We start from the raw sequence: 23233 nt of genomic DNA, 5'->3' as shown, positions 1-23233 counted from the left end.
CACACACACACACACACACACACACACACACACACACACACACACACACACACACACACACACACAAAGCAGAGCCTCGAGGGAGCAGTCTGTTACCACACTGTCAAAGCCCCGTGCTGAATGATGTGATTATAAAGCCACTGGACTGCCAAGTTCTGGCGCTGACTGATTTATTTGTTCACTATTGAGATATAACAGAGCCGGCTCCTGCCTGGGCCTCTACTCCGATACATCCACGTCTGCTTAGTACTAAAAGACAGGATGACTTTTTTTTGACGCTGTTCCGTTATTGTCACTTCACACATCCCAGAAGCAAATGCTCATCAGACAAAGACCTCTCCCAAACTCAGAGCACGTGATGGACTGCAGAACTGCCCACGTCGGTTACTGTGATCGTATGAACGCACAGAGGGGAATTATAATCGCGATGTGATGAAACGGGCAGATGGAAAGCAAATCCTACGTGTGCACGTCAGCACTTGGGCTTTTACAAGGTCTAACAAAACTTTTTTAAATGGACCAATCAGAGCGGCGGTCGCATGTCGAGACCCTTTGGAGCCGTTGCAACATTTGTGCGCTCGATTCAAGCAGCACACATCATCCAGAGGCCACAACGGACTTTTCCTTCATGCATTTGACGAGTCGACCAAGGAGCTCCCTCCACAGGAAGGTGACGAGTGGGCGTAACCTCAAGCACATAAAACACACCTTAAACTTGGGAGGCGGCCAGAGTAAACAGGGCGACCGTTAAAGAGAAACACACACACACACTCGTCTGGAGACACGGTCCGTTCAACCGAACCTCCACATCACACAGAGGCAACTATGTCAGCGGGACTGGGGAGGGAACAATAAACACATCAAATCAATGCAGTTACAGTCTTACACCACCGACCGCCCCCTGAGGGCGTGTTCTCAAACCAAGCCACAGACCAACTGCCACTGTGGCTCCAAAACAACAACAACAACAACAAGTCTGTAACCCGGAGAGCCGTTACAGACCGACAGACGGCTGCTCCGCTGGCAACAGACGTGTGAGTCACAGGTAACACAAAGCAAACAGGTCACACTCGCAAATACGTTTTACTGAGCTGTCTGCACCCTCATTGGCGGCGAGGGAGGAGGGGAGTCAAACACACCTGTAGGTTTTGGGGGGAGGCAGAGCTTCCAGATGTTTCTTTTTGCTTTTTTACTTACAGATGCAAACCAATGAGGTGAAACCTTGAAATGTTTCAATGATTCACCAGCAGGCCTGCGAAGGCTCGCAGAGTCGCCGCGAGTCATTTCCTGCCGAGCAGCAACTTTCTATGGAGTCAAAACCTCAAACCCACGTCCGAATGCATCCGACTGACGCCGCTCAATCAATCACTTCCAATTACAGAGTTATTGGTTTCGTAATCCTGGCCAGCCGGTGACGTACTCCTGAGGAGCGCGGCCCCCCTCAGAACTAGTCGGCTGCACATGAAAGGCCGATTTAAATAGGATTATTCAGTTTGTGTGGGCAGTTTAATTTATTGTGCCGAACATGGAAACTCCTCAGAAGTGGTCAAATATGGCAGGAGTCAAGGTAGTTAAAACATACTGTGCTACTATTAATGGTTGCGCTGTGCATAGCTGAGCTAAATGCACACGTTGTAACAACCACCTGTGGGAGCAGCCCTGAAACGAGATGACATCAAAGTAAAGAGACCACTCGGTGTGCAAATAGGAGAAAGATGTTGTGCAAGTTCAGATTTGCCTTAATTTCCCTTTATGATTCATTGTGACGTGTATCCACAACAACTGAAACATGGGATTGTCGGAGGGGCTGAAGGGAAGCGTGTGATGGTTTGAATACTATTCAGGGAAGGAGAGTGTTTTTATTTCATAGATTACCTGTTTATTTAGGGATACAAATCATAATTTTTTTACCTGTACCTGCTCTGATTTCCGATTATATTTCAAAAGCATCCTTGCAGCAGAGGATGCGTGTTGCACAAAAACATCCAAATAAAAGAAAAAAGGGTGACGAACAAAGTACCATTTTCCTACAAATGCAAAACAAACAGTTCATTGCCATTTCCACAAGCCAGCCACTGTCTCACTCTCAGGGGTCACACCCGGACCTTTTGACTCCCCGCGGGTGTCCACGGGTCTCGGAGGCCGCATGGTGCTCTTCACTCGGCGAACTCTGAGGTGTCGCGCAGACTCGCCGACACAAAAGGGGGGCGTGTCGCTTTTCCTGCTGGCGTGTGCGCGACCTCGTGCACGGGGCATGAGTGGAAGGTAGGGGTTACTGGGTTACTGGGTGTTTGTGCATGAAACGAGGGCTACGGTAATAATTTCCAGAAGGGTTCGAGCGCAGCAGATCGGATCAGTGCTTTAAACTCGCTTTAAAGCCCGCGAGTGAGTTTGCCCTTATAAGGACACACGGGACGCTCCTGTTAGCGTAGCCCAAGCGCCTTAACAGCTGCCACGCAGGAAGTCAGACTGCTGCAAACATTGAGACACAAACAAACAATTGCGAAAGATCGAAAGTGTGAGAAAGTTCTGAAATATTTTTTAATCAACCTGGAATCTCCTCGTTGAGGCAAAACTGGATCAGTTCCTTCCAAACAATGCAAGCACACCACACACACTCATAACATAAGGAAACATAAGGAGGATACATGAGAGCTTTCGGTCCCCATTGCTGAAGAATGAACAAAGAAACAAATCAGATTCAAGCGTGAAACTGCCACGGTGCACACTGAGCCTTCATTGTCTCAAAAGAAAAAGGCAGAAATATACAAGGCAGGAAGAAAGGTGCTTCTCACTGCACGTATGGCAATGTGCTGTTGGCGGGTGGGAAAACCTGTATTCATAACTGGACGGTAGGACAGAAGCCCGCAGCAGACGTGGAAGAACTGCCGCTCCTTTACACATGAAGTAGCAGACATAAAGAACGGCCGCATGGAGGAATGCATGAGGGCCAGAGGGGGGGTCCAGGCGTTCTCTACAACTTTAATGAAGGCCTGAAGAAAGATCTTAACCCACTGATGTTGCGCGTGTTACGGACTCATGCTGGTGGTGGAGTCTAGCATTAGTGCAGTGGATCCTACGCGCCGATGGATTCATCCGAACCCACTGGATTGTTCACACAAGATACCTTTCAAGTTCTGGAGGACTTCAAAGTCATTCCCATCCACCGTGATGATTAAAAGATCTGTTTTCCCCTCTGCTCCACGCATACGGTGTCTAACCTGACTGTGGAGGGCCTGCAGATGTGAGATGTTAATGAATAAAATGCATCAGAGACGGCGCTGGAGCCGGCTCTTCTGCTGGCCTTGTCTCGTGTGCAGAACCAGGTCGCGGCAGGAGCTGAAACTGGACGATGATCTCTTTGGGTTCAATGAGCAAAGAGCCCGGAGGAGAGGGGGATGCCCCACAAGAGGAAACAGAAGGGGTGGTTACAGCAACCAGGGAGGCTGCAGAGCACAAACAGTTTGTTCCGACAGATACACGAGAGCCCGTCATGCCAACTCTCAAACCGCACAGAACCCAAAGGAACAGGAGTCAAACGGAATGGAACAGATCAGCTGTTATTATCTCGAGTACGCCACAACATTAACAACAGCGGTCTAGTAAGCAAAACATCAACATCCGCTGCACGATGTGGAGTAGATCTCAGGAAATGGCCCTTTCCTGAGGGAGTCAATTTAGCAAAGTCAAACCACAGTGTTTCTACATTTCTCTTCTCTTTCATTTGTTCTGTGTAAAGAGAACCATCCTTTCCCAAGCTCGTGAACTTCTTTTTTGTTTTACTACTTTAATTGTGCATGTGACTTGGCAGAAAAACTAACGCATTTCTGATCCTGCAGAATGCTGCACGCTGTTTCCTGATGAAACAGAGGCACACCTTCATTCCAACAGAAAGCCAAAGACTGCTGACGCAGTGGCGAAGCCCTGCTACGTCAGCGTAAAGGTGAGACTCCGTATGTGGGAAAAGCAAATGAGTGCTCAACTTTTCTGTAAAAGAAAACACTTCATCAAAGTGGACATTAAGCAAGTTTCAGGTTATGGTGACATTCTGCACACATATCTTCCGTTTTGATCATTAAATTGTCTACATTTGATTAGTGAACTGAAACAGCAGCAATCAAGCAGATTGTACACATCTGGAAGGGCTTCTAAAACACCTGGGAAATAGTCTAAACAGCCGTTTGTGTGAGTGTTTATCACAAACAAAAAAACTCTGGGAACCTTAAGCACACATAGCCAGAGCGCCTGGTGGTGCTGGTGAAGGAGACCACCTTCAATCCCTTATCCAGACCTTTTCCATTTGGCAGGATGATGATGATGCAGCAGATGGAGCTCGGTGACGGAGACCCGTCACTGCTGCATCACTCCGTTCCCACACAGAGGAGCTCTGACAGTAGAGTCGCTCTCACAGTGGCTGCTCGCACAAATTGGTCCAACCCTCCATTTGTTGCGCTGTGACTTTTTGGCCTCCCTCAATCACCAGCAGTCGGTTCTGGCGTTTTCTCCCTCCTTCGGGGTCAAAGGTCACCAACTGCATTTTGACTGCGTTGAAATGCCTGGAGGTGTTGTACACTAGGGAGCGATGTTTTTAGCAGGGACTCCTCTTTTTGGTTTGTAGCGATGACACAATCCGTATCGACCACTCTGACGTTTGTTTGTTGCACTGCTGTGTGTGTGTGTGTGTGTGTGTCTGAACGTGTGATGCACTCGCTCTGAATTATTGTTCCACCAGCACAACAAACTACTTACAGGCCAAAGACCAAGAATAGCCTCTCGCATACACATCATCACTAAGTATACTGCTTTCTCCTTTCTCATCCCCCCAGAGCCAAAGTGGCCATCTATTCATAGCAGTATCCAGCAGCAGGAGTTTCCTGTTTTATCAAACAAACAAGGGACTCCTTATCTCCCCGCTGCCGGCCCGTGTCTTTGGATATTGTCCGTCGGAGGCTGAAGTCTCCCGGCGGGAACTCGGGACTGTGGCGGCTTTTCACGACCTCCTGCCTTTAAACATTGGGATCCTGCAGGAAATGGAGAGGGTGTGACTATCTGTGAGTCCCGGTGACGGGCTCCACAGAAGATGTCCCTGTAGTACTTCGGGGGAGAGAAACGGTTGCTCCCTGTTAGGGGTCAGAGGCAGGTCACCAACTGCCGGCTTAAACCCAGAAGCAGCGGGCGTTATCAATGGTCACGAGCATTAGAACGCTTGAGACTCCTTCGCTTCTGCGAGGAGCAAATGGCAGGAGCTGCTATCAGAGGAGGATCGGCTGCATGCATCGGCTTGATTCTCTACAGCCTCATTGAAGACAAAAGAAAAATGCTTTTCAAGACGCTTACCGAGACTCAGGTTGAGTCTTGTCCAATCGCGCTTCTACATTTGAAGTCTTTCCCATAGAATTTAACACATTGGCTTCTTCCCAATTCTAACAGGACAAGATGACGTGTTGAAAATGTTCCACACCTACAAAATGATCACATTATCACATCACAAATTAACTTTGTGAACAAACTAAATGTACTTCACGTATGTTGAGAAGCTGCGAATATCCAGCACATGTGTCCCGGACAACAGTTATATAACCTACAATCATTTTTCCGATTTTTTTTGTTCCTGATGATTAGTCTGACATTTTGGACCATGTCCCCGGGGGGGGAGGAGGACCTGAGAGTCCACAAAACAAACCCATTCTTTCTCTCCCACTGTAGCCGCTGAGCCCTTGTCAACGCACAAAGGGTCCAGAGAGCCATAAAACGAGGACCCGGGGGTCCAATCCATCACAGGGGCCGGACCACGGAGACAAACTGACCTTTTCCAAACATGTGCGAATGCCTCTCGCTCACCAGGGAGAAGCACGGCTCCGGGGCGGGCGGGACCAGTCACAAATCACACGCTAAACATCCAGCATGTAAAATCAGCGCGGCAGGCGCACCTGACGGGAAATGTCTCCAGCGGTCGCGTTAATTAAAGAAAAGGATGACTTGAAACGTAAAAACCAATAACATCGTCTGCTTTGAGTGACACCGCGCAGAAGGCAGATCACAGAGCGGCCGCTTCCTGTCAAACCTCGTCCCCGGCTAAGTGCACAGGTGCCGCGGCAACAGGACACCTGCAGGCCCGTCCCATGCAAACAGGAAGCCATTCAGGGCTGTCACACCCGACAGTCATCGCCTGATAGCCATCAGCTCCCAAGCTGCCAGTCAGCTGAGCAGATCTATTTTGAAGTGGCCCCGGTTGGAAGGAGTTTTTTGTCCCCCGGGAGCTTTTGTCTTTTTATGTCCACGGGTCTTTAAGTACTATTCCCGACAGACGAACCGAAACTAATATCCTCTCCGAAACAAACCAGGACACCAACCGATTATTTCTGTTGATATTTAAATAATTGGGGCGGCCAAAGGGAAAGCAGAATGCTTTACGTGGTTGCCAGGGAGGGGATTAGGTGAGCAAAAAGGCAGCGAGGGTCTGAATGGAAGTGCAGAGAAGGGATTAGTGGAGTTAGAGAGGCCGCCATGCGACCTTCTGACTGTTTAGCTCATTAGGCTCAACGCAGGCCTGGAGTTTGTGTTCACTGTCCAACCGACTGTTTTACCACCAGTTTAATTAAGGGCGCCCATCAGCTTTTACTGCCGCCCCGGGAAAAAATATTCTTACAATGACAAAAAAAAAAAAAGAATTCACGAATGCAATGAAAACACCACAGAACGAGGTTTTGCATTTGGTAAAATAAAAATGAGAATGAGAATGTCGATGAAGCTGAACTCCCATCACATCCCCGTGCGAACTTCTCCTCTGAGCAGCAGGTTTAAATCAAGACTCGTGTTTCATTCGAGTTCACCGTGGAAAACTCTGACACCCGAGTCACCGCAACCATCACCAGGGAAAATGTGGGACCTCGTTGACCTTGTAGCCGACGTGCGAGCGAGGGAAGCCGCTCGGCGCCGCGCATCCAGCGCTCGGCTGCGTGTGACAGGAAGAGGACCACAGCAGGTCCCAAAGTCTGCACGATACGCGCTTCATTTCCCGCTGCTGCAGCTTTCTGAGAGAGAGAGAGAGACGCCTGCGTTTTCTTTTTTTACGAGGAGCTCCCGCAGCGTGTCGGGCCACACAAGAAGGTTCAGAGGGAGCTGGATTCCTTTCTGATCATTTCATCTGAGATGAAATATTACCGAGATAAATTCAGCCACTTAAGGAAGCTGAATCCCATTAAGCGACAAATCTGAAGCTCTGTTCACTTAAATATGAAACTACAACCAACACAGCGTTTGAAAACGGAGCCAGAGCTCATTCTTTCCTCTTCCAAAATGTGTTGTGACCATTTAGAGTCATTTATCTTTATATCAAGCTCTTCTATAAATAAACTCATAAATTTCTGATCAAAGCAACAGATACTTACTGAAAGTAAATAGATACGCCAAAGTAAAATATGGTTACCGTGCTACGCTCCTGTACCCCGGCTATTATAATCATGTCACTGGTGATAAAAGTCTGAACTTTAAGAGATTCATGAGAAGAAATCTCTCGGCGAGACAGCCCTGGGGGAAATAACGATTAAATAAAACAAAACATTACTTTTATTCCCAGTCTTGTTCCAAAGTCAACAGCCTTTTCTTGTCCGATTTACGGACCCAAAAAGAGCAAAAATGTAAATGTTTTTGAGAAGCCGTGTCCTTAAAGAACACCATGTTGGGAAAACAATTGGTGGGACTAATCAGTGTAATTTAATCTTACATGTGGTCAACGGCACCTCTGTATTTACCTTCACTTTAATGCCACAGGCCTTGAAGGTCGTGGAGTATTTGTACAGTGAAGGACAGACGTTTCAGGTAGGTGTGTAACTGTGATTCTGACGGTGTAAGTGTGTCTGAACAGGAACAGGCCGAGTCACGCATCCTTGTAAAGTGTGTTACAGGTGTCACGATTTACATCAGACTGACTCACATATTAAGAAATGATGATGACTAATGTGAAACAAAGCTTTTCCTCTTTTCTTTACCTTTTCCGATACTAACTTGCCGCTCACACTTCCTGGCTTACCGTCTAGACTTCCGAACAGGACATCTTGTGAATCACCTACAGGATCGTGACTTTCTTACACAATTTTGCAACGTAAACACGTCTGGTATGCGTCATCATAGGTTAAGGATTACTGGAGTCTAGTTAGCACTGTTCTTTACATCTTGGATCCATCTGTAATCAATTATTGGATCAACCCCTAGTCAGGAGGGATTTGGAATTTTTTTTAAAAGTCTTACAATGGTGGAGTAATTATCATAATTTTTGGTCAAGCGTTCACACACCAAAATTCACCACTCAACTTACAGTCAGAAGCACTTAATTAGATCTGCACCAATCTACCGTTTTCATTATTGTGCTTTTATGAATCGCAACATGTGTGTGATAAATAACCAGAAAACAATCAGAATATCCTAAACCCAAGGTAATCATTTATTCATTCTCTGACCAAATCAAAAGGTCTAAAAAGTATGTCAGTGATCACACACAAAAAACGCGCTTTCACGTGTACAGACCTGCTATCGCCTGTGATAACCAATAAGTGAAATCAATAGCAGACCGATAATCAGGAAGAAATGCATTTTGCACGAGACATTGTAGCATTATAGTGTATACCATATATATATATATATATATATATATATATATATATATATATATATATATGCGTTACATCCCTGAAGGCTCAGGTAGCAGCAGCGGGTCTGCTCACCAGGTCTCGCAGAGAGGACTCGTCCAGCGCAGAGTAGGTCTCCGCGGACATCTTCCGTCTTTCTTCCGCGCGCTCAGGTGCAACCGGAAGGTCTCTGCGGTGAGTCTGCGGTGCGGTCGGTGCGCGTGCGGTCCTCCACCTGCGCGACTCGTTGCTGGGATTTTTTTGTTGTTGTGGTTGTCGGCTTGAATTAACGTTTGTCTTCAAATGTCCTCAACGAGAGTGAAGCCGTGTCCCGCTCGTTGACGCGCTCCTCTTTCTTCGTCTCGGGGGTCGTGGCGGAAGGCAGAAAGTGGCCCTGCGCTCTGTCTCACTCATGAGGACGTTGGCAGCTTTTTTTGAAAAGAGGATTCCCACCGAAAGGTGTAACCCCGCCCCTCTCCGCCGCCGGCTTCTCCCGGTGCGCACTCAAAGTGCGCCGCTCGAGGGGGAGACGTGAAACAACGTGCCCGTATGGAGGGTGATTAGTGCCACTGAAGTCCAATGGGTCGAAACGCATCAAGCCGTTGGAATATTTGAATTTGGCAGATCTCCTTTGGTAGTACAGCATTTTTTTCAAGGAAATTCCACTGGAAATACACACAACTTATAAAATCACCACTACTAAGTAACAGTCTGAAAATGTCTCTTAATTCCCCTGTAATGAATACCAGATTCTTTCCGGGAAACGTCAGAGAAAACTAGATGGAAATGATTAACCAGGTAAACGCAGTAGCTTTTTATTTCCATAGATGAAGGTCGAAATGTGGTTGAAACATGCCACCAAGGCTTTCTGGTTAAGGTTTCTTCCAATCTTCTTTAAATTTGGTCATTATAATGACACGAAAAATAAATGCTGGATCACTGAAAAAAGTGCAAATACATAAAAAAAATAGAAGCATTGTTTTCAGAGTTCATTCTCACTTCTCATGGAGGGCACCATAACGGAATTTAAAAATATATATATTCTACAATTACCTTTATGGAGCAATTTGTTATTACCACAGGTAAACTGAGCTGAGCTTAATGTACAAAAGTAGGACAGAACAAAACAGACAGAACACAAGCTGGAGCCATGGACCTCCCCATTAAACATTTAATAGCCAAACAAGACAAAGAGCATCAAGACAGTTGTTCTTAAACTGGAATAGTCAGCCATGTGGCTGAGAGCCTACACCCTAACCCAAACACCACAGCAGGACATTTCACTGATTATTTGTTCCTCCGTTGAGCTTAATTATCAGATGTTAATCAGGGGGCTGCTCGGGCATAGTCTTTAGTTAAAAGGGCTCAACCTTCTGTGGTACAAGGTGCCTGGTCTTATATGTATTGCTTTAGTGGACCCTATGTTACACACAAAAAACATTTTATCAATCTTAAAACCTACACGGAGGTGAAGCACACAACATTTTTCATACTACTTCAAAGAGATTGGACAGGAGACACTGCTTCAGAAGACCCCTCATCGTGACACCACGTGTATAGTTCTACAGTTATGATTAAAAAATAATAATAATCTAAGTACTGAAGAGTATTAAAGACAACATGTTCAACAGTATAAAAAGACAAATGTTCAGTTATACAGGGTTTTTTCTTTTGGGGACCAAGATGCATACATTTATCAAATGTGTTCCTCAAGCCCTTCTTTAACAAAATAATCTATCAAAGTGCTTTAGATTACATAAAGATTCATAAACCTACATGAACACTGGAAGACCCTGAAATAACTGGCCAACAGGGCTGAAAACAAAATGTCCTTGGCTGAATTAACAAGGTAACGATTGAGTTAGACAACTGCACACCGACAAAGTCCCGTGTCCGATATTCTTAATGAGCTGTGACTTGTACAGTATAAAAAATAATAAAAATCAAATTCAGCGCAAATAAAATTTGATAATTTATCTTTCAAGGCTGGATGTTAGACATACAAACATTTGAAAAAAAGAAAATTGAAATAAAGCAGAATATGCATTAATAAACCAAATTACTTTAGATTATAATAATAGTAAAACTCATTAAAAGATAAACTGCAAGATAACATACTCACGCAGGCACTTATCAGATAGGTATACATTTTGTTTTCAAAAGTGTGTAAGAAGATAAATGAAACCCGATTAGGAGATTTGGTTTTGTTATTTCCCCACATGCTCTCACTCCTCCTGCTGCTGCTGCTGCTCTTCATTCTGCTTCTTCGGCAACTGCAAATGGAAACAAGTATTGAACGGTCATAAAGAGGAAAATCTACTTTCAGACTTTAGACTTAAATGATTTGGTGAGGAAAGCCTTTACAATGTTAAGAGACATGATCACTATTACAAGTATTTAATAGGTTATGGAAGCAGCATGTCCATTTACTCTCAGGTAATGCAGTTTCATTTCCCATATAAATATATTAATATGTGATGAACCCATGTGTATTTATGTTGTTCTGAGAAATTATTGTTAAAACACTTTCTTCCTACAGTATAAAACTAATGACAAAGTGCTTTACAAACAAGGACAAATTGAAGAAACCAGGAGTCCTGTCTGTCTAATGGGTAGTGAGGGGACGGCCACTTTCACAGTACAAACAAAAATCTTTGCAAAAGATGTTTTTGTTTTTATTAAAGTGTACCTTTGTTAATGAATTTCTTCTGTTCCCTCTGCCCTCTTTATTTTCTGGTAGATGCACTCTGGTGGAGAAACACAATCCAATATTAATAATAACATCCCCCACAACACGTACAAAGAAGGCACAAATCATAGTAGAGCTGAAGTGATTCCAATGAAATGAAAAAACAAGTCTCCATCAACATGATTGATCACATTGCTTTTACCCCTTTAGAGACGTAGAGCCGGACCTCTCGGGCTCACGGAAAGCAGAATGATCTCCCTCTGCTTCCATGCCCTGCTGAGGTCTGATCTTCACAGAAGCATCGCAGTTGGAAGTCTTCCTCTGACTTGGTAGTCCGATGTAACCTCTCTGCCATTCCATTTGGTTTAGTCCTGGCGGTGTCTCTCGGTCGCATCCAAAGTTCACTTCCGAAAACTCGACTTTATGTGGAACAGCACACACACACACACACACACACACACACACACACACACACACACACATATATACACACCCTAATTAATACTAACAATGCCTCCTATTAAAACCATCTTTGCACATCTACTGTTTCCCATCATGAAAAACTCTTCGGTGCTTGTGCACAAACATTTGCATATGCGGAGTATCTGACACACATGCTGATCTGAAGACAACAGTCGGTTTCTTTGTTGTGGGCAGCCTTGTTTAGAAAACATGTGATCCAGCGAGTTGTTCAGGTTTAGCTCCCCTGCCTCGGTCATATGCCGGCTCATTAGAAAGTACAGAGTACCTTCATTCGCTGGGAACCGCCTTTGCGAAGGTGCATCATATTTTTTTGACAAGCGCATCAGAGCTTTGTACATTTTTTGTAATATTCAAAATAGATTCCATACGATACCTTGGGGATTAACTCTCCTTTGAAAGTCAGAAGACATCTGACCAAAGGTGTCTTTGGTGGGGCTCAATGGCTTCTTGATGGATGCTTTTGTTAGATTATTCAAGGGGTGGGCATTCTGAGGACGCATATCACATTTGTCCTAGATATAAGAAGACAATGGATTAGCCATTAGACAATTACAAATCGGTCAATTTCTTTATTACTCCATTCTTGTGTTTGATAATCAGCATCCAGGATCATTTATTTACAAGTGATTTTGCAGATTGGTTGCTCAGGTCATAATGTGGAAAACTGCATTAAAGACATGACTATGCCTAATGCCTAATTAAAATAGGACTGTAACATTTTAAAGTATTCGTACAACACGTACAAACGATTTGTATGGTAACAAAATAAAACTTAAACCCGGCTTCTGATATTTTAAGGGCTATTAGACTTGATTACCGACATACCTGATGGTGAAAGACGACAGCCTCCTCCAGAGCGACGCCACAGAATTCACACGGAATGACCACATCGCCCTCTAGAGGACTGGCTGGAGGGCTGTAGGAGGCCGGGGACACGGAGCGGGGGAAAGTGGGGATGTTTGAAGCGAGTGTGTCGGGGATGTTGTGCATCATCCCTGAAGCATTCCTGCTCATCCGGTCCTCTTTTGGGGGAGACAAGGGCTGTTTGCTGTAAGACGCAAAGGCAGAGGCCGGGCTGCATCCAGTCTGAACCAAAGGGGAGAAAAGAAGGCTTTGAAATCTCAGAAAATCATCCCAAGATGGACAGGAAAGCCTCTTGTTCACACTGGTAAAGGCTGTAACTGCATTCTGAGCCGTGTGAAGCAAATGGGAGGAAGGGTTTGATACTGTCTGTATTCCACATGATGTCGGACTGGATCTGAGACTTTTACATTCATTACATTTGTCCATACAATGTTTTATTTCTCAATGAGTTGACATTGCAGATTTAAATAGGAAGTGAGACAGAATGTGGGCAGGTTTCAGGACGAACGACTTCAAGTGTACCAAAACAAAATACGCCGCAGCATGTTTGTGCAACAGTAAGGTAAATTAAAGCTGAAAGGGGGGGGATGAAATGAAGTTGAAGATTTTCCATAAGAGTTAAGGCTGGCGCATGCTTCTGCGTTGACGCACTTGCTTCAACTGATGGTTCTAAAAGTCTTGCGTGTGTTGCAGAGCAATTCACCGCCAGAACAAAAGGTGGAGTAATGTGTTTTTGTCGAAGACGACCTAAAAAGTCACGTCTTTTTGTGTGGAAGTTGTAGGTTTGTTTATTTATTTATCATAGACTTTATTATCCGTTCTCGTAAACATTCTTCGTTTTAATAATGGCGGTATCGGGCTCTGAAAACGGAAATGTGAGACTCCGTAAAGGATGTAGTTAGCAGACCAATCGCAGCCTTGTGCGCTGAAAAATGGGTCGACGCACGCAAGGTGTGAAAGGGGACCCAAGGGACACGCAAGGGGCTCTTGCGTCTGCGTTTCCTTGCGTCGCTCTGAAAACGCAGGAGCATAAACTAGGCTTTAGCAGGTTTGGTTAGGCTGCTTAGAACTGACTATAAGTTGCTCGTTGTATTTTATTTACTCATAACTGAAATACATTCAGGGGAGAGCAGCACAAATGAGTCAACAGTCTTGTTGGCTGCTTAGACTGTCATGATGTCCAGGGGACAATACAATACGAAAAAAAACTATTGAGCCTCGGTCCCCGCTTCCCTTTAAAAAAAGGAAGTGGGGAAAGTCTAAATTCATTACAGCCAACATCGGGATGGCCAGTTGTTCAGCTGACTCAACAGCGATCAACAGCTTAACGAAAAGGATCAAACCAAATCACTAACCTGATGCAAAATCAGGTCCTCTTCAGGGAACAGTTCTTCACAAAACTCACAAGGAAGCATGGTATCTGTAAAATAATTCAATAAGTCATTCAACTCACCACAGAAAAACTCAAGAGTATTCCAATCTTTTTCAAATTACCTGCTTGGTCGTGTTCCTGGACTGCACCTGTGCTCGTTCCTGTGGTAAAGTTTGGGTAGTTGTTGTTGGGCGGAGGGAGTGGAGAGGTTAAAGATGTGTTCGAAGTCTTCCCAATCTTGTGGTCCCAGATTCCACTCCACAGGTTTCCCTCAGCTACTGATTCTGCATCACTCTGCAGGCTGAGAGCCAACATGTAGTCCAGTCCGGAGGAATCCTCATTCAGGGTGAGGTCGCTCTGCGGCCACGCACTGCTGCTACTGCTGCTGCCGCCGCTGCTCCGAAAATCACTCTGCCCCATCACTACAAGAAAAGTAGTTATTGCAGAGAACAGTTGTAAATTCAGCTACAAATGAAGGAAAAGCGAGACCAATGTGTTCAAAGTCAGTGGCGAAAGATCAAGGTAAACAATGCAAACTAGTATTTATCAAAATCTGTTTTGATATGTGTTATGGGGAAATAAATTAATTCACCATGTCGTTACATTTTGTGGATACACATAATGTGTTCTGGTAATACATACTTGCCTTTTTACACCACAACCCCAAAGAGCACCTTCAAATGTATTTTTAAAGCTTCATTGGTTACGTGTTTGGCCACTATATGATTATTCATTCAGATAAAACAATTAGGCCTGGTAAAAACCTTCTTCCCCACACAAAATGTAACTCCAATGGATCAGGGATAAACTCACTTTGGCTAAAAGTATTGCTCGGAGCAATATTCTTCCAGTCTCCTGGGACTTCAGGTCCCCTTGAAGTGTAATATTCTCTGGGATCAAATGGCCGCGGAAAGGCCTGTTCTGCGGCGCTGACGTTATTATTCTTTGGGCTTCTCTCTTGGGCTCTTAGAAGGTTATGGATGGAGTGAGCTTCAAACCACGGCCCTGGAGACTGTGATTCCACGGGACTGCGACTCGTCCGACGGTTGTTCCGCTCTTGGGGTGGCGTGAGGCTTCCACACAAGCCCGGATGCACGGCCCGTTCCCTCAACATTACGTTGCACTTGCAGTGCACGCAGGGTTCAGTGCGTGCGCCGCAATAATCCTCATGTTCTTTGGACTGACTGAAGACAATCTCCAGTTCACAGAATTGGCACGGGACCAGCCTCTGAAGGCATTCGAAACTCTGAAAGAAACAGTAGTTGCGAAGAAGAAACATCATTTGAAAATTAAATAAAGATCACTGAATATTAGTGTTATAAACAGTGAACTGAGAGATGTGCTCTTTGAAAATACCTGGTGAACAGCAATACGATTCTTCTCAATCTTCAAACCGCACTTGCATGTAATCTGAAATGAGAGTAAAAATGAATTGAATTCCTCATTCCTTTGCATTCCTGGAAGCCGGTGTCATGGAATGACGATAAGAGGTGGCTGATGATTTCTGCTCCTTCTTCCATTAATTCCCTTGTTTAAAACCCAATGACAGGCAATCACAATCACTAAAGTCCACGTTCACCGTTACGTGGTTCCAGGCCACCTTCCATGTTCTGGTACCAAACATCTATGGGAGGAATGGGGTTTGCAGTAGTCTGTTACCTGGATGTGCTCCTGCTCGTTATGCTCCTGCAGCTCTGAACGGGGCACTGGCTCCTGGCAAACATCACACAATGCGATGTTTCTTCGGCAATGGATCTCATGGGTGGTGAAATTAGCCTCTGGAATGTCGTGTTTGCTATAACGGCAACATTTTGAAAAAAAAAATTCGACCATATCAAACTGACTCATCACTGTTAATGTGCATTATACCGTATTAATACGTACCAATTGCCACAGAACTGAGTATTTTCATCCGCCATGACTTAACCGAAGCCTGTGGGAAAAGTTCACCGTTACAAATCACACGAAACACCTCGGCTCACTTTAAAGCAGAAATTGACAATTACATTTTAGTGGCATAAGATGCGTGTATACAACTCGTTAGTACGCATTTGTGTGACGTTAGCTAACGTTATAACGTTACCATTTGAGATTAACTAACATTGGTTCAATCGATTACATTGTTTCATACGTAGTTTAACCAACATCCGCTTACAGAACTCCTTTAAAAAGAGTCGCACGAATAATCAAGACTTAATGCTAACAGCACAAACGGCTCCCACTGTCCGACTGGTTGACAGCTTTCCCAGTCTGCTCTCCCAGTGTCTCCAGGCAGGTAACGTTAGCTAACGTTAGCTAACATCGCTCGCCTGGATTTACGAGGAGATAACGGCGTAACGGCAAACCGTTAAGCTACAAGCGTCGCGAACCCCTTTGGAAAAGTTGGACTAGCTTAGCCGTGCTGCCTTAAGCTAGCTACGTAGTTTAACGGTAAATAGCCGTTTAGCAACCACCACGTAGCATACATGTAGCTAACCTAACTAACGTTGGATGCAAAGGCTTTTTCCGACGCAGCTACCAAGCAAAGAAGATAATGGGCCGCCACGTCCAAGCAAAACGGGGAAACTCGTTGCAATGATACCATTTGTCAATGAATCACCTGTGTAGAAAACGCAACCAAAATAATCCCGTAGACGAGAGATAACTATTCGACGGTTTCTTGGAAGACAAATCGTTATTTCCTCCTTGCTCTGTCGCCAACCGATGTAAGTGTTGCCCTACGTAAGGCCTTCCAGGCGGTCTACGTACACATCTATTCCACCTCCTTTAACACCGGCCCGATCAAACTAAACCCCAAATAAACAATCTGTAATATTAAATATAATCTAAACGCAACACGATGGTGGCACTGATAAGGTGAGGGGCGCGCATGTTATATAGTTTGGAAGTGAACGCCCAGGGTGGAAGGTCGCTGTAAGTCCTGACTCAGGGAAAATTTAACAAGTGTCTCTGGGCCTCAATTCTGATTGGTTGAATGGGACCGTGCGCTTGGAAAAGCTTCTCGGGTGACACTTATGCTCCATTTGTCATATGTAATATTATCAACTGCATTTCTTATAATACTGTGGTAAAGGTGTCAAGCGTTGATGTCGTCTTTTAAATTTCAGCAAGCAGATGTTCCGACTGCATAACTTTGAGTTTCAGCTTCCTGTCTACATGTGATGCCTGTGGTCGCCCTGTGCCTTCCTACCAGCAGCAGGGGGAACATTCAACATTTATATATAATACATGAATCTATCGAACAGTCCAGTTTATTATTGTGCAACAAGTGAAAATCTGCAGATACCATGATCATTTAAATAGTTTTTACAGCACGCGCACAAACAAATAAAAACAACACAACATTGTCCTTTCAATGTTTATTGAATTTTGATCTACCAATACTGTTGTATCAGACATATTCCTTTTTGTAAGGCACAGTTTCGTTCAGATAAAACACTGATGTTATTTACAGCAAATGCTCAGACGCCGTACATACATCCTCAACCTCCTCAGTCAAAATGACATCCCAATGATTGGACCATTATTTGAGATATATATAAAAACATTCAATTCCTTTCAAAGCCCTTGTTCATTTTTGAAAAGGTAAAGCCAAATACTTAATGAAATGAAATTGAACTCCATGCCAAAAGCTGGATAACAAAATTGTGAGGTAAAAAAAATAATAAAAATAGATGGCTAGATTGAAAGAAAGGACTCGTTAAATTTTCCAATCAAATCAATAAAATAAACCAGCCGTGTGAAATATTTTGATAAGCACATAGATGATGCATTCAATGGTTGTGCAGGCATGATTGTCTGATTTGAATTTATGTCCAATATGAAGAAGGTTACGGACCAATACTTCATGCTTGGAGTTTGTCGAATGAAACGTCATCCAGAGGTCGCTGCTTTAGTTTGTAAAAGGATGGCAGTACAAACAGCCCTGCTGTTGTAGCTGGAGTGATCCCAGGAAAAGACTGAAGCACGCACCGAAACCAAAAGACATCTGCAGAAAAATTACATATAGCTATGGACACTCCTCCTTAACCTGCAGAGGTGCATTCGTTATTGCTCTATTTAACAATCAAGGGGGTGACATATGTCCCAAAAAAAAGTTTAAAAGTACCAGCATTGAATGATCAAATATGCAGAGTAGCACAAATAAATCAGCGCTACAAAATGAACTGAAATGACAAAAAACACATTAGACTATTTTGGCTATTGACAGGATAATTTCTAGTATACAACTCCTTTATTTATATATGATATGAAGAACAACCCTCAAGCGGTTTAAAAGTATAACTATAAGCACCATAACTTGCATCATACTATTTCAATATAGAAAATAGTCCAAAAACGTGCAAAACACAATATTGCATGACCAAAATAAAATGGCCATAATGCAGTTGGTGGTGTTTTTTTGTGGGGCAAGAACATGGGCATCTCACAATTGTCCCTTACTACTCTTCACATGTAACTGTTGTGCATGTTAGCAGATGTTGAAAACCAGATACACAACCAGCTTCTGACTAAGAGTGATTATGCTGCTGGTGCTTTTTATACCAATCTGTGACTGAAAATACTTTCCACACACTTGTATCGTCAGGCCAGCGTCACGGCACTACTTTCCATGCAATCTTAACTCGCCAATGAAGACTAAAAAACATTGTAAAAAAAAAAAAGACAGGATATCTGGTCAGTCCCTGTAATTACAAAAAGCTAAAAGTTAAGAGAAAATTGCCTAAATCGATAACTAAAAAAAAAAAAGAGTCTAGACAATTAAAACACTGTACCAACTTTTGGAGGCAAGCAGGTTTTTACGTTAACTTCCAAATGTCCTTATCCAATATAAAATCCATTACCTTGCTCTTACAATCCTATGAAAAAATATTCTTACTACACTATTTTCCATGATTTAGAGTGGCAAAATGGAAGAAAGGGCTCAAAGACAGCATACAAGAAGACAGACTGGATAAAAAGGAAAAGTACAGTACAAACGTTTATGAAATAAGAAGAAGGCACAGATTTTAAAGAGGTAGCAGAAGTCAAAGAGGCAAGGGGAGAAAATGAAAGGTTAAAAAGAAAGGGAATGGTGATTAAATGTCTATCTGTCCTTGGATCCAAGCTTCTCGATCAAGTCCTGCAGGGGGGCAAGCTCTCGCCTGTCAATAAGGTTGAACTCCTACAACGACACAAAAAACAAACATCAGTTGATATAAAACTTATTTTGCTGCTCTGATTGCAGTTGTGGTCCTATAAAAAAAAACAGGTAGTAAGACAAACACATTTAGGGGTCCAATGCATTGCTTGACCCTTAATGTACTTCAAATATGATAAATGTAATGTAATCACCCCACAGACACACGAGTCCTTTCATAAGCAGACATACAGCCCCTTTCAGCCATAAAATCATATGATTTGGGGAATGGTCGAGTTAATTGTTTTGAGTTAAAGTCGTGACTTTTTACATTAAGCTGTTGTTGTTGATGCTGCTTTGATCTGCAACTGTTCATTCACACTTGAGCCATATGACAGAAATGTCACGAATTCTTTACCAGGCAGATTCCAAGAACAACTTTGATGAAAAAATGGCATTGCAGTCTTTTCATGTAAACGATTTGGATTACAGTGTATATCTAAACACAGATATACACTGTAATTCAAATATTTTACAGCAGTAAATCAATCCTAAATTGTAATGGGATAATCTCACCTGAACAAAGAAAATGAAGTGCTTGAAAGAGGTGTTGAGGTGGGCCTCCTCCTGCAGCTGCATCACAGAGTCAAAATGTTGGTGGTAAATGTGAGCGTAAACCCTGAAAAGTCGTTTCAGGATGGTTTTGGCCACAGACATGAAGTTCTTGGGAAAAGGAACTCCTGCGGGACAGAGGGTGGTGGAATATGCTGACGTCAAAAGAGGAACATGTGCCGCGTTTACAATCAAAACATTTATGCATGAATATGGAGTAGCAGAAAAATCTCACCCTCACAAAAGTTAGTGAATGATGTAATGACCCAAAAATAACTGCAATAAAATGTGATTTTAGGAAAATGTTATGCCATTTATATAATTATAGTATAATACAATAATAGTACACTCTTTAAAACAATAGTGGATTATTAAATAGCCATTTAGATTTTGGAATTAGAAAATATTAAAAAAATATATTTAAAAAAATCCTAAAACCACACAATCAAAGGAATAATTTAAATGGACTTTCTGGCTCTGGTAAGAGAAATGAGCGATGACTCTGCTCTTCACAATGTGAAGCACATGATCAGCTGGAGTGAAGTCAGCTGACAGGCTCACACAGCCAGGATGACACATTACACTGTGGTTGCCTCTGGTTGCCTTGTCTGTATGTTTAGGATCATTTTCCTGCTGCATTAAAAGGGCTATGAGACCTACACAGTTTGCCATGTGAAGAAAACGTTTAAGCTGAAAGTTTGTTTACAAACTGCTGAAAATGACAATTATTTATAATCAAAACTCACCAATCTTGGAAGGAAAAAGGGTCTCATCGTCCAGTTGATCCTGTACCCAGGTCATCAAGTAGTCAATGTACTTGGGAGCAGAGCATTTGATGGGCTTCTTAATATTGGTGCCATCAGCCCAGTGATACTCGTATCTACAGAGAAGCATCAAAATGAATTGGCAGCTCTTGTATCATTTAGTCACACATGAGACATCAGAAAGCCTGACCGAATAAACTCTGGCTTGGTCAGGACATCACATATTTGTTTTTAGATCAGGTTTAAAAACAGGAGGGGGAAATGCAAAAGTATCTAAAATTAAACTCCTAATGGGGGAGTCAACAGGAAGTGAGCAGCGGCCTCTTCCTTCTGATTAGAGACCGAACACAGACAGTATTGGCCAGTGAAAGAATAGAGGAAGTGCCAAATCTAAGTTTGAGCCAAGCAGTCCGACAAGGACCACATGCAAAGTAGAATTCCAGTTTCCCTCCTGTGAGATGCAGATGATGCATTTCAATGCCTTTTTACTATAAACATCATAGCTATTCCGAATCTAAACGGGGTTGGGTTCTTTAGACTATCATATTAAGTTCAGTTCACACTTACATAGCAGATCTCAATCTAGCAAATAAATAAATAACTATAGCCAAGAATCTGCCATCATTGAATTGTATTGTAATTCATGTTTTGTTATGCCCCAAAGATTTGTGTGTCCTGGTATACACGCACATTGCAAGCTGGTTTAGCTCCTTGTTTTCTCTCAATAACTGAGTGAGAGTTGAAGAGGACACCTGACCTTATACCCCACCCGTTTCCCCACCCACTTTGTTTTTACTGTTGCACCAACCACCAAGCCAAATTCTGTGTACGTGCAACGCATTAGGCACTAAATAGTTTGGGATTCTATGTGAACGTCTCAATGAGCCAGCATGCACAATACCAGGACCCATAAAACAAATCCACCATTGTTAACTTCATGATATACACCGGTGCTTTTACTACCAGGGACATGTCAAACTAGCTACCTTGGAAGAACCCTGTACTCCGAGAAGTAGCATGCATCAAATGGACACTGTTTGCGGTTACCTGGGTCCAGCAGACATCACAGAGCAGCTGATCTCGGTGCAGAATTCAGTGATGGTGCCGTATAGCATATTGATCTGGTTGAAGAAATCCACCGCTGAAAGAAAGAGGTTCATTGCATCATCTTTTTCCTCTCTGTATGATCATCCTCACGACAATGATAAAACTAACTGGTGTCATTTGTCTTTAAGTTCAGAGGTTTTATTTGGGATTTCTATACAATGTAGAGGGTTCTGAATCTTTAGAAATTATCATCTACCGACTTTTCTGTTTCAAAAGAATTCTGCTGCTGCTTTGTGAACAATCTTGATCTACTGACTATATTCATCAATACGTTTTTTTCTTGTACCGCTCGGTGGGGATCAACCGCTCTACAAAGGCCGTCCACGTACAGAACCAGTAGCTTGTGGACCAAGCGGTGTTCCCTATAAACAAGTGAAGTTGCCTTCATCCACTCACTGTTGACAGCGATCCACTCGTTGAGATCCTCTCCTTCGGGCAGCATGACAGCCTGCCGCAGGTTCCCGCTGCCCAGCGTGGCCTCGGCGTGTTTCAGCAGCTCATATTGGTGGGAGCCCTCTGGGATGTTCTTCTTTGGCTTGAAGGTCTTGGATGAGCGATTGCCACTGCAAATAAAATACAAAAAAAAAAACATGGGGGCTAAGCAGCTGTGTGCAAGCTAAAGAAGAAGTAGATTCTCCTCTTGGGGCATTCGGGTGTGATCAACCTTACATACTCGTGACAATAGCTGCCGCATCTGATAAAGTGTTTTATTCAAACCACTGTCGCCTTGTTTGACTGGTTTTAAGTGTGACACACGTCGGTGTTGTTCAGACCAAGTTATGGTGTCGATCACCCGCAAACAGGAAATGTGACACGGGCAGTTAAATCGCGTCGCTCGACGTTTAACGATCTCACGAACGAGGTTAAGACGTCCACTGTGTGAGCGGTGACTAATGACAACACGGCTCGTCTTAGTTGTGGACGTATTAGAATGAAGTGACAATGTTAGCTAAGTTGGCTAACCGACCGGAAGCTAGTACCCATCATGCTAGCCGAGTCAGAACGTAAATAGTTAAAAAAGAAACAAAAAACATTAAGAATCTATTATAAATATACAGCTCGCGTATAATTTCACGACTGATTAGCCTACGTAAAAAATGCGTCGTCCGTTTGAAAGCGAATCAAGACTGACGTTAGATTGCGAGTGATTTCGCCGACTTGTTCTCGGTAACGGCGTCTTACTTTGACGCCAGTTACTTCCCTTGACGGAACTTCGTGGACGCGTTAGCTCCGCAGCAGCAGACGGCTAACGCTAGCGCCACTTACAACAGGAAGCTCATCTTGTCGAAGCAGTCGGTCGCGGAGGCTTCGCTCGCAGCTCGTGGGTCTGGGTCTCAGCAAACGGAGCGTCGTGCGGTTCGGTCGGACACGCGAGGAAACGCTCGTCGGCGACGCCTGCAAAAAAACAGCAACGTTGACGTCCTCTCGGCTAACGCGAACTGCACCCACAGTGTCTCTTCCTCTATCGGCCGTCCGCTGGAGTCCCGCCGGAAGATTGTCGCCCTCTGCCGGTCGCACCGAGCTACTGTAGCGCTCCGCGGCCATTTATGACGGAGCCGGTGAAAGCAGACGGGTCGCTTTTCCGTAATTCCTACA

General features: G+C 43.8%; 3 protein-coding genes across 10 annotated transcripts in view; all 3 read right to left on the bottom strand.

Annotated features, from left to right (window-relative positions):
• Positions 1 to 9134, bottom strand: part of smtnb (smoothelin b) — a 37864-nt gene extending 28730 nt beyond the window's left edge. For 3 of the 5 annotated variants that reach the window (XM_078086629.1, XM_078086631.1, XM_078086630.1), the window contains exon 1: positions 6899 to 7030. In XM_078086629.1, coding sequence (XP_077942755.1) covers positions 6899 to 7015 — 117 coding nt within the window. In that variant the 5' untranslated portion in view covers positions 7016 to 7030. Of the gene's footprint in view, positions 1 to 6898; positions 7031 to 8723 lie in introns of those variants that run through there. The other 2 variants (XM_040194595.2, XM_040194597.2) reach the window with 1 other exon arrangement.
• Positions 9135 to 9770: 636 nt separating this feature from the next.
• Positions 9771 to 16937, bottom strand: trafd1 (TRAF-type zinc finger domain containing 1). Of its 4 annotated transcripts, none has more exons than XM_040194603.2 (12): positions 16635 to 16937; positions 15920 to 15968; positions 15695 to 15830; positions 15392 to 15445; positions 14849 to 15281; positions 14158 to 14457; positions 14019 to 14083; positions 12625 to 12885; positions 12173 to 12311; positions 11519 to 11735; positions 11317 to 11374; positions 9771 to 10900 (listed from the first exon to the last, which is right to left on the bottom strand). In XM_040194603.2, exons 2-12 carry the CDS (start codon positions 15952 to 15954, stop codon positions 10853 to 10855), a joined length of 1746 nt encoding a protein of 581 aa, XP_040050537.2. In that variant the 5' UTR covers positions 15955 to 15968; positions 16635 to 16937; the 3' UTR covers positions 9771 to 10852. The 4 variants fall into 4 exon arrangements, with proteins under 4 accessions (XP_040050537.2, XP_077942759.1, XP_077942761.1 ...); XM_078086633.1 differs by having other exon boundaries at positions 16617 to 16733; XM_078086635.1 differs by having other exon boundaries at positions 16512 to 16638.
• A 442-nt stretch (positions 16938 to 17379) lies between these two features.
• On the bottom strand, positions 17380 to 23197 carry LOC120830613 (MOB kinase activator 1A). The gene is given in 7 exon segments (XM_040195392.2): positions 17380 to 19199; positions 19731 to 19894; positions 20513 to 20646; positions 21578 to 21671; positions 22034 to 22200; positions 22904 to 22971; positions 22973 to 23197. Coding segments are annotated over 7 exon segments (915 nt in total). The 5' UTR covers positions 23183 to 23197; the 3' UTR covers positions 17380 to 19121.
• Positions 23198 to 23233: the final 36 nt, after the last annotated feature.

This window comes from Gasterosteus aculeatus, chromosome 13, assembly GCF_964276395.1.
Source record: "Gasterosteus aculeatus chromosome 13, fGasAcu3.hap1.1, whole genome shotgun sequence".
NCBI classification, from domain to species: Eukaryota; Metazoa; Chordata; class Actinopteri; order Perciformes; family Gasterosteidae; genus Gasterosteus; species Gasterosteus aculeatus.
Note: the sequence above shows the minus strand (reverse complement) of the source record. Positions and strands in the feature narration are given on the sequence as shown.

Coding starts and splice junctions, on each gene's coding strand:
- trafd1 (XM_040194603.2), bottom strand. CDS start 15,954: ATGGCGGATGAAAATACTCAGTTCTGTGGCAATTG. Junction 15,282..15,391: donor ATCGTATTGCTGTTCACCAG/GTATTTTCAAAG, acceptor TGTTTCTTTCAG/AGTTTCGAATGCCTTCAGAG. Junction 14,458..14,848: donor GAGCAATACTTTTAGCCAAA/GTGAGTTTATCC, acceptor CTTTTCTTGTAG/TGATGGGGCAGAGTGATTTT.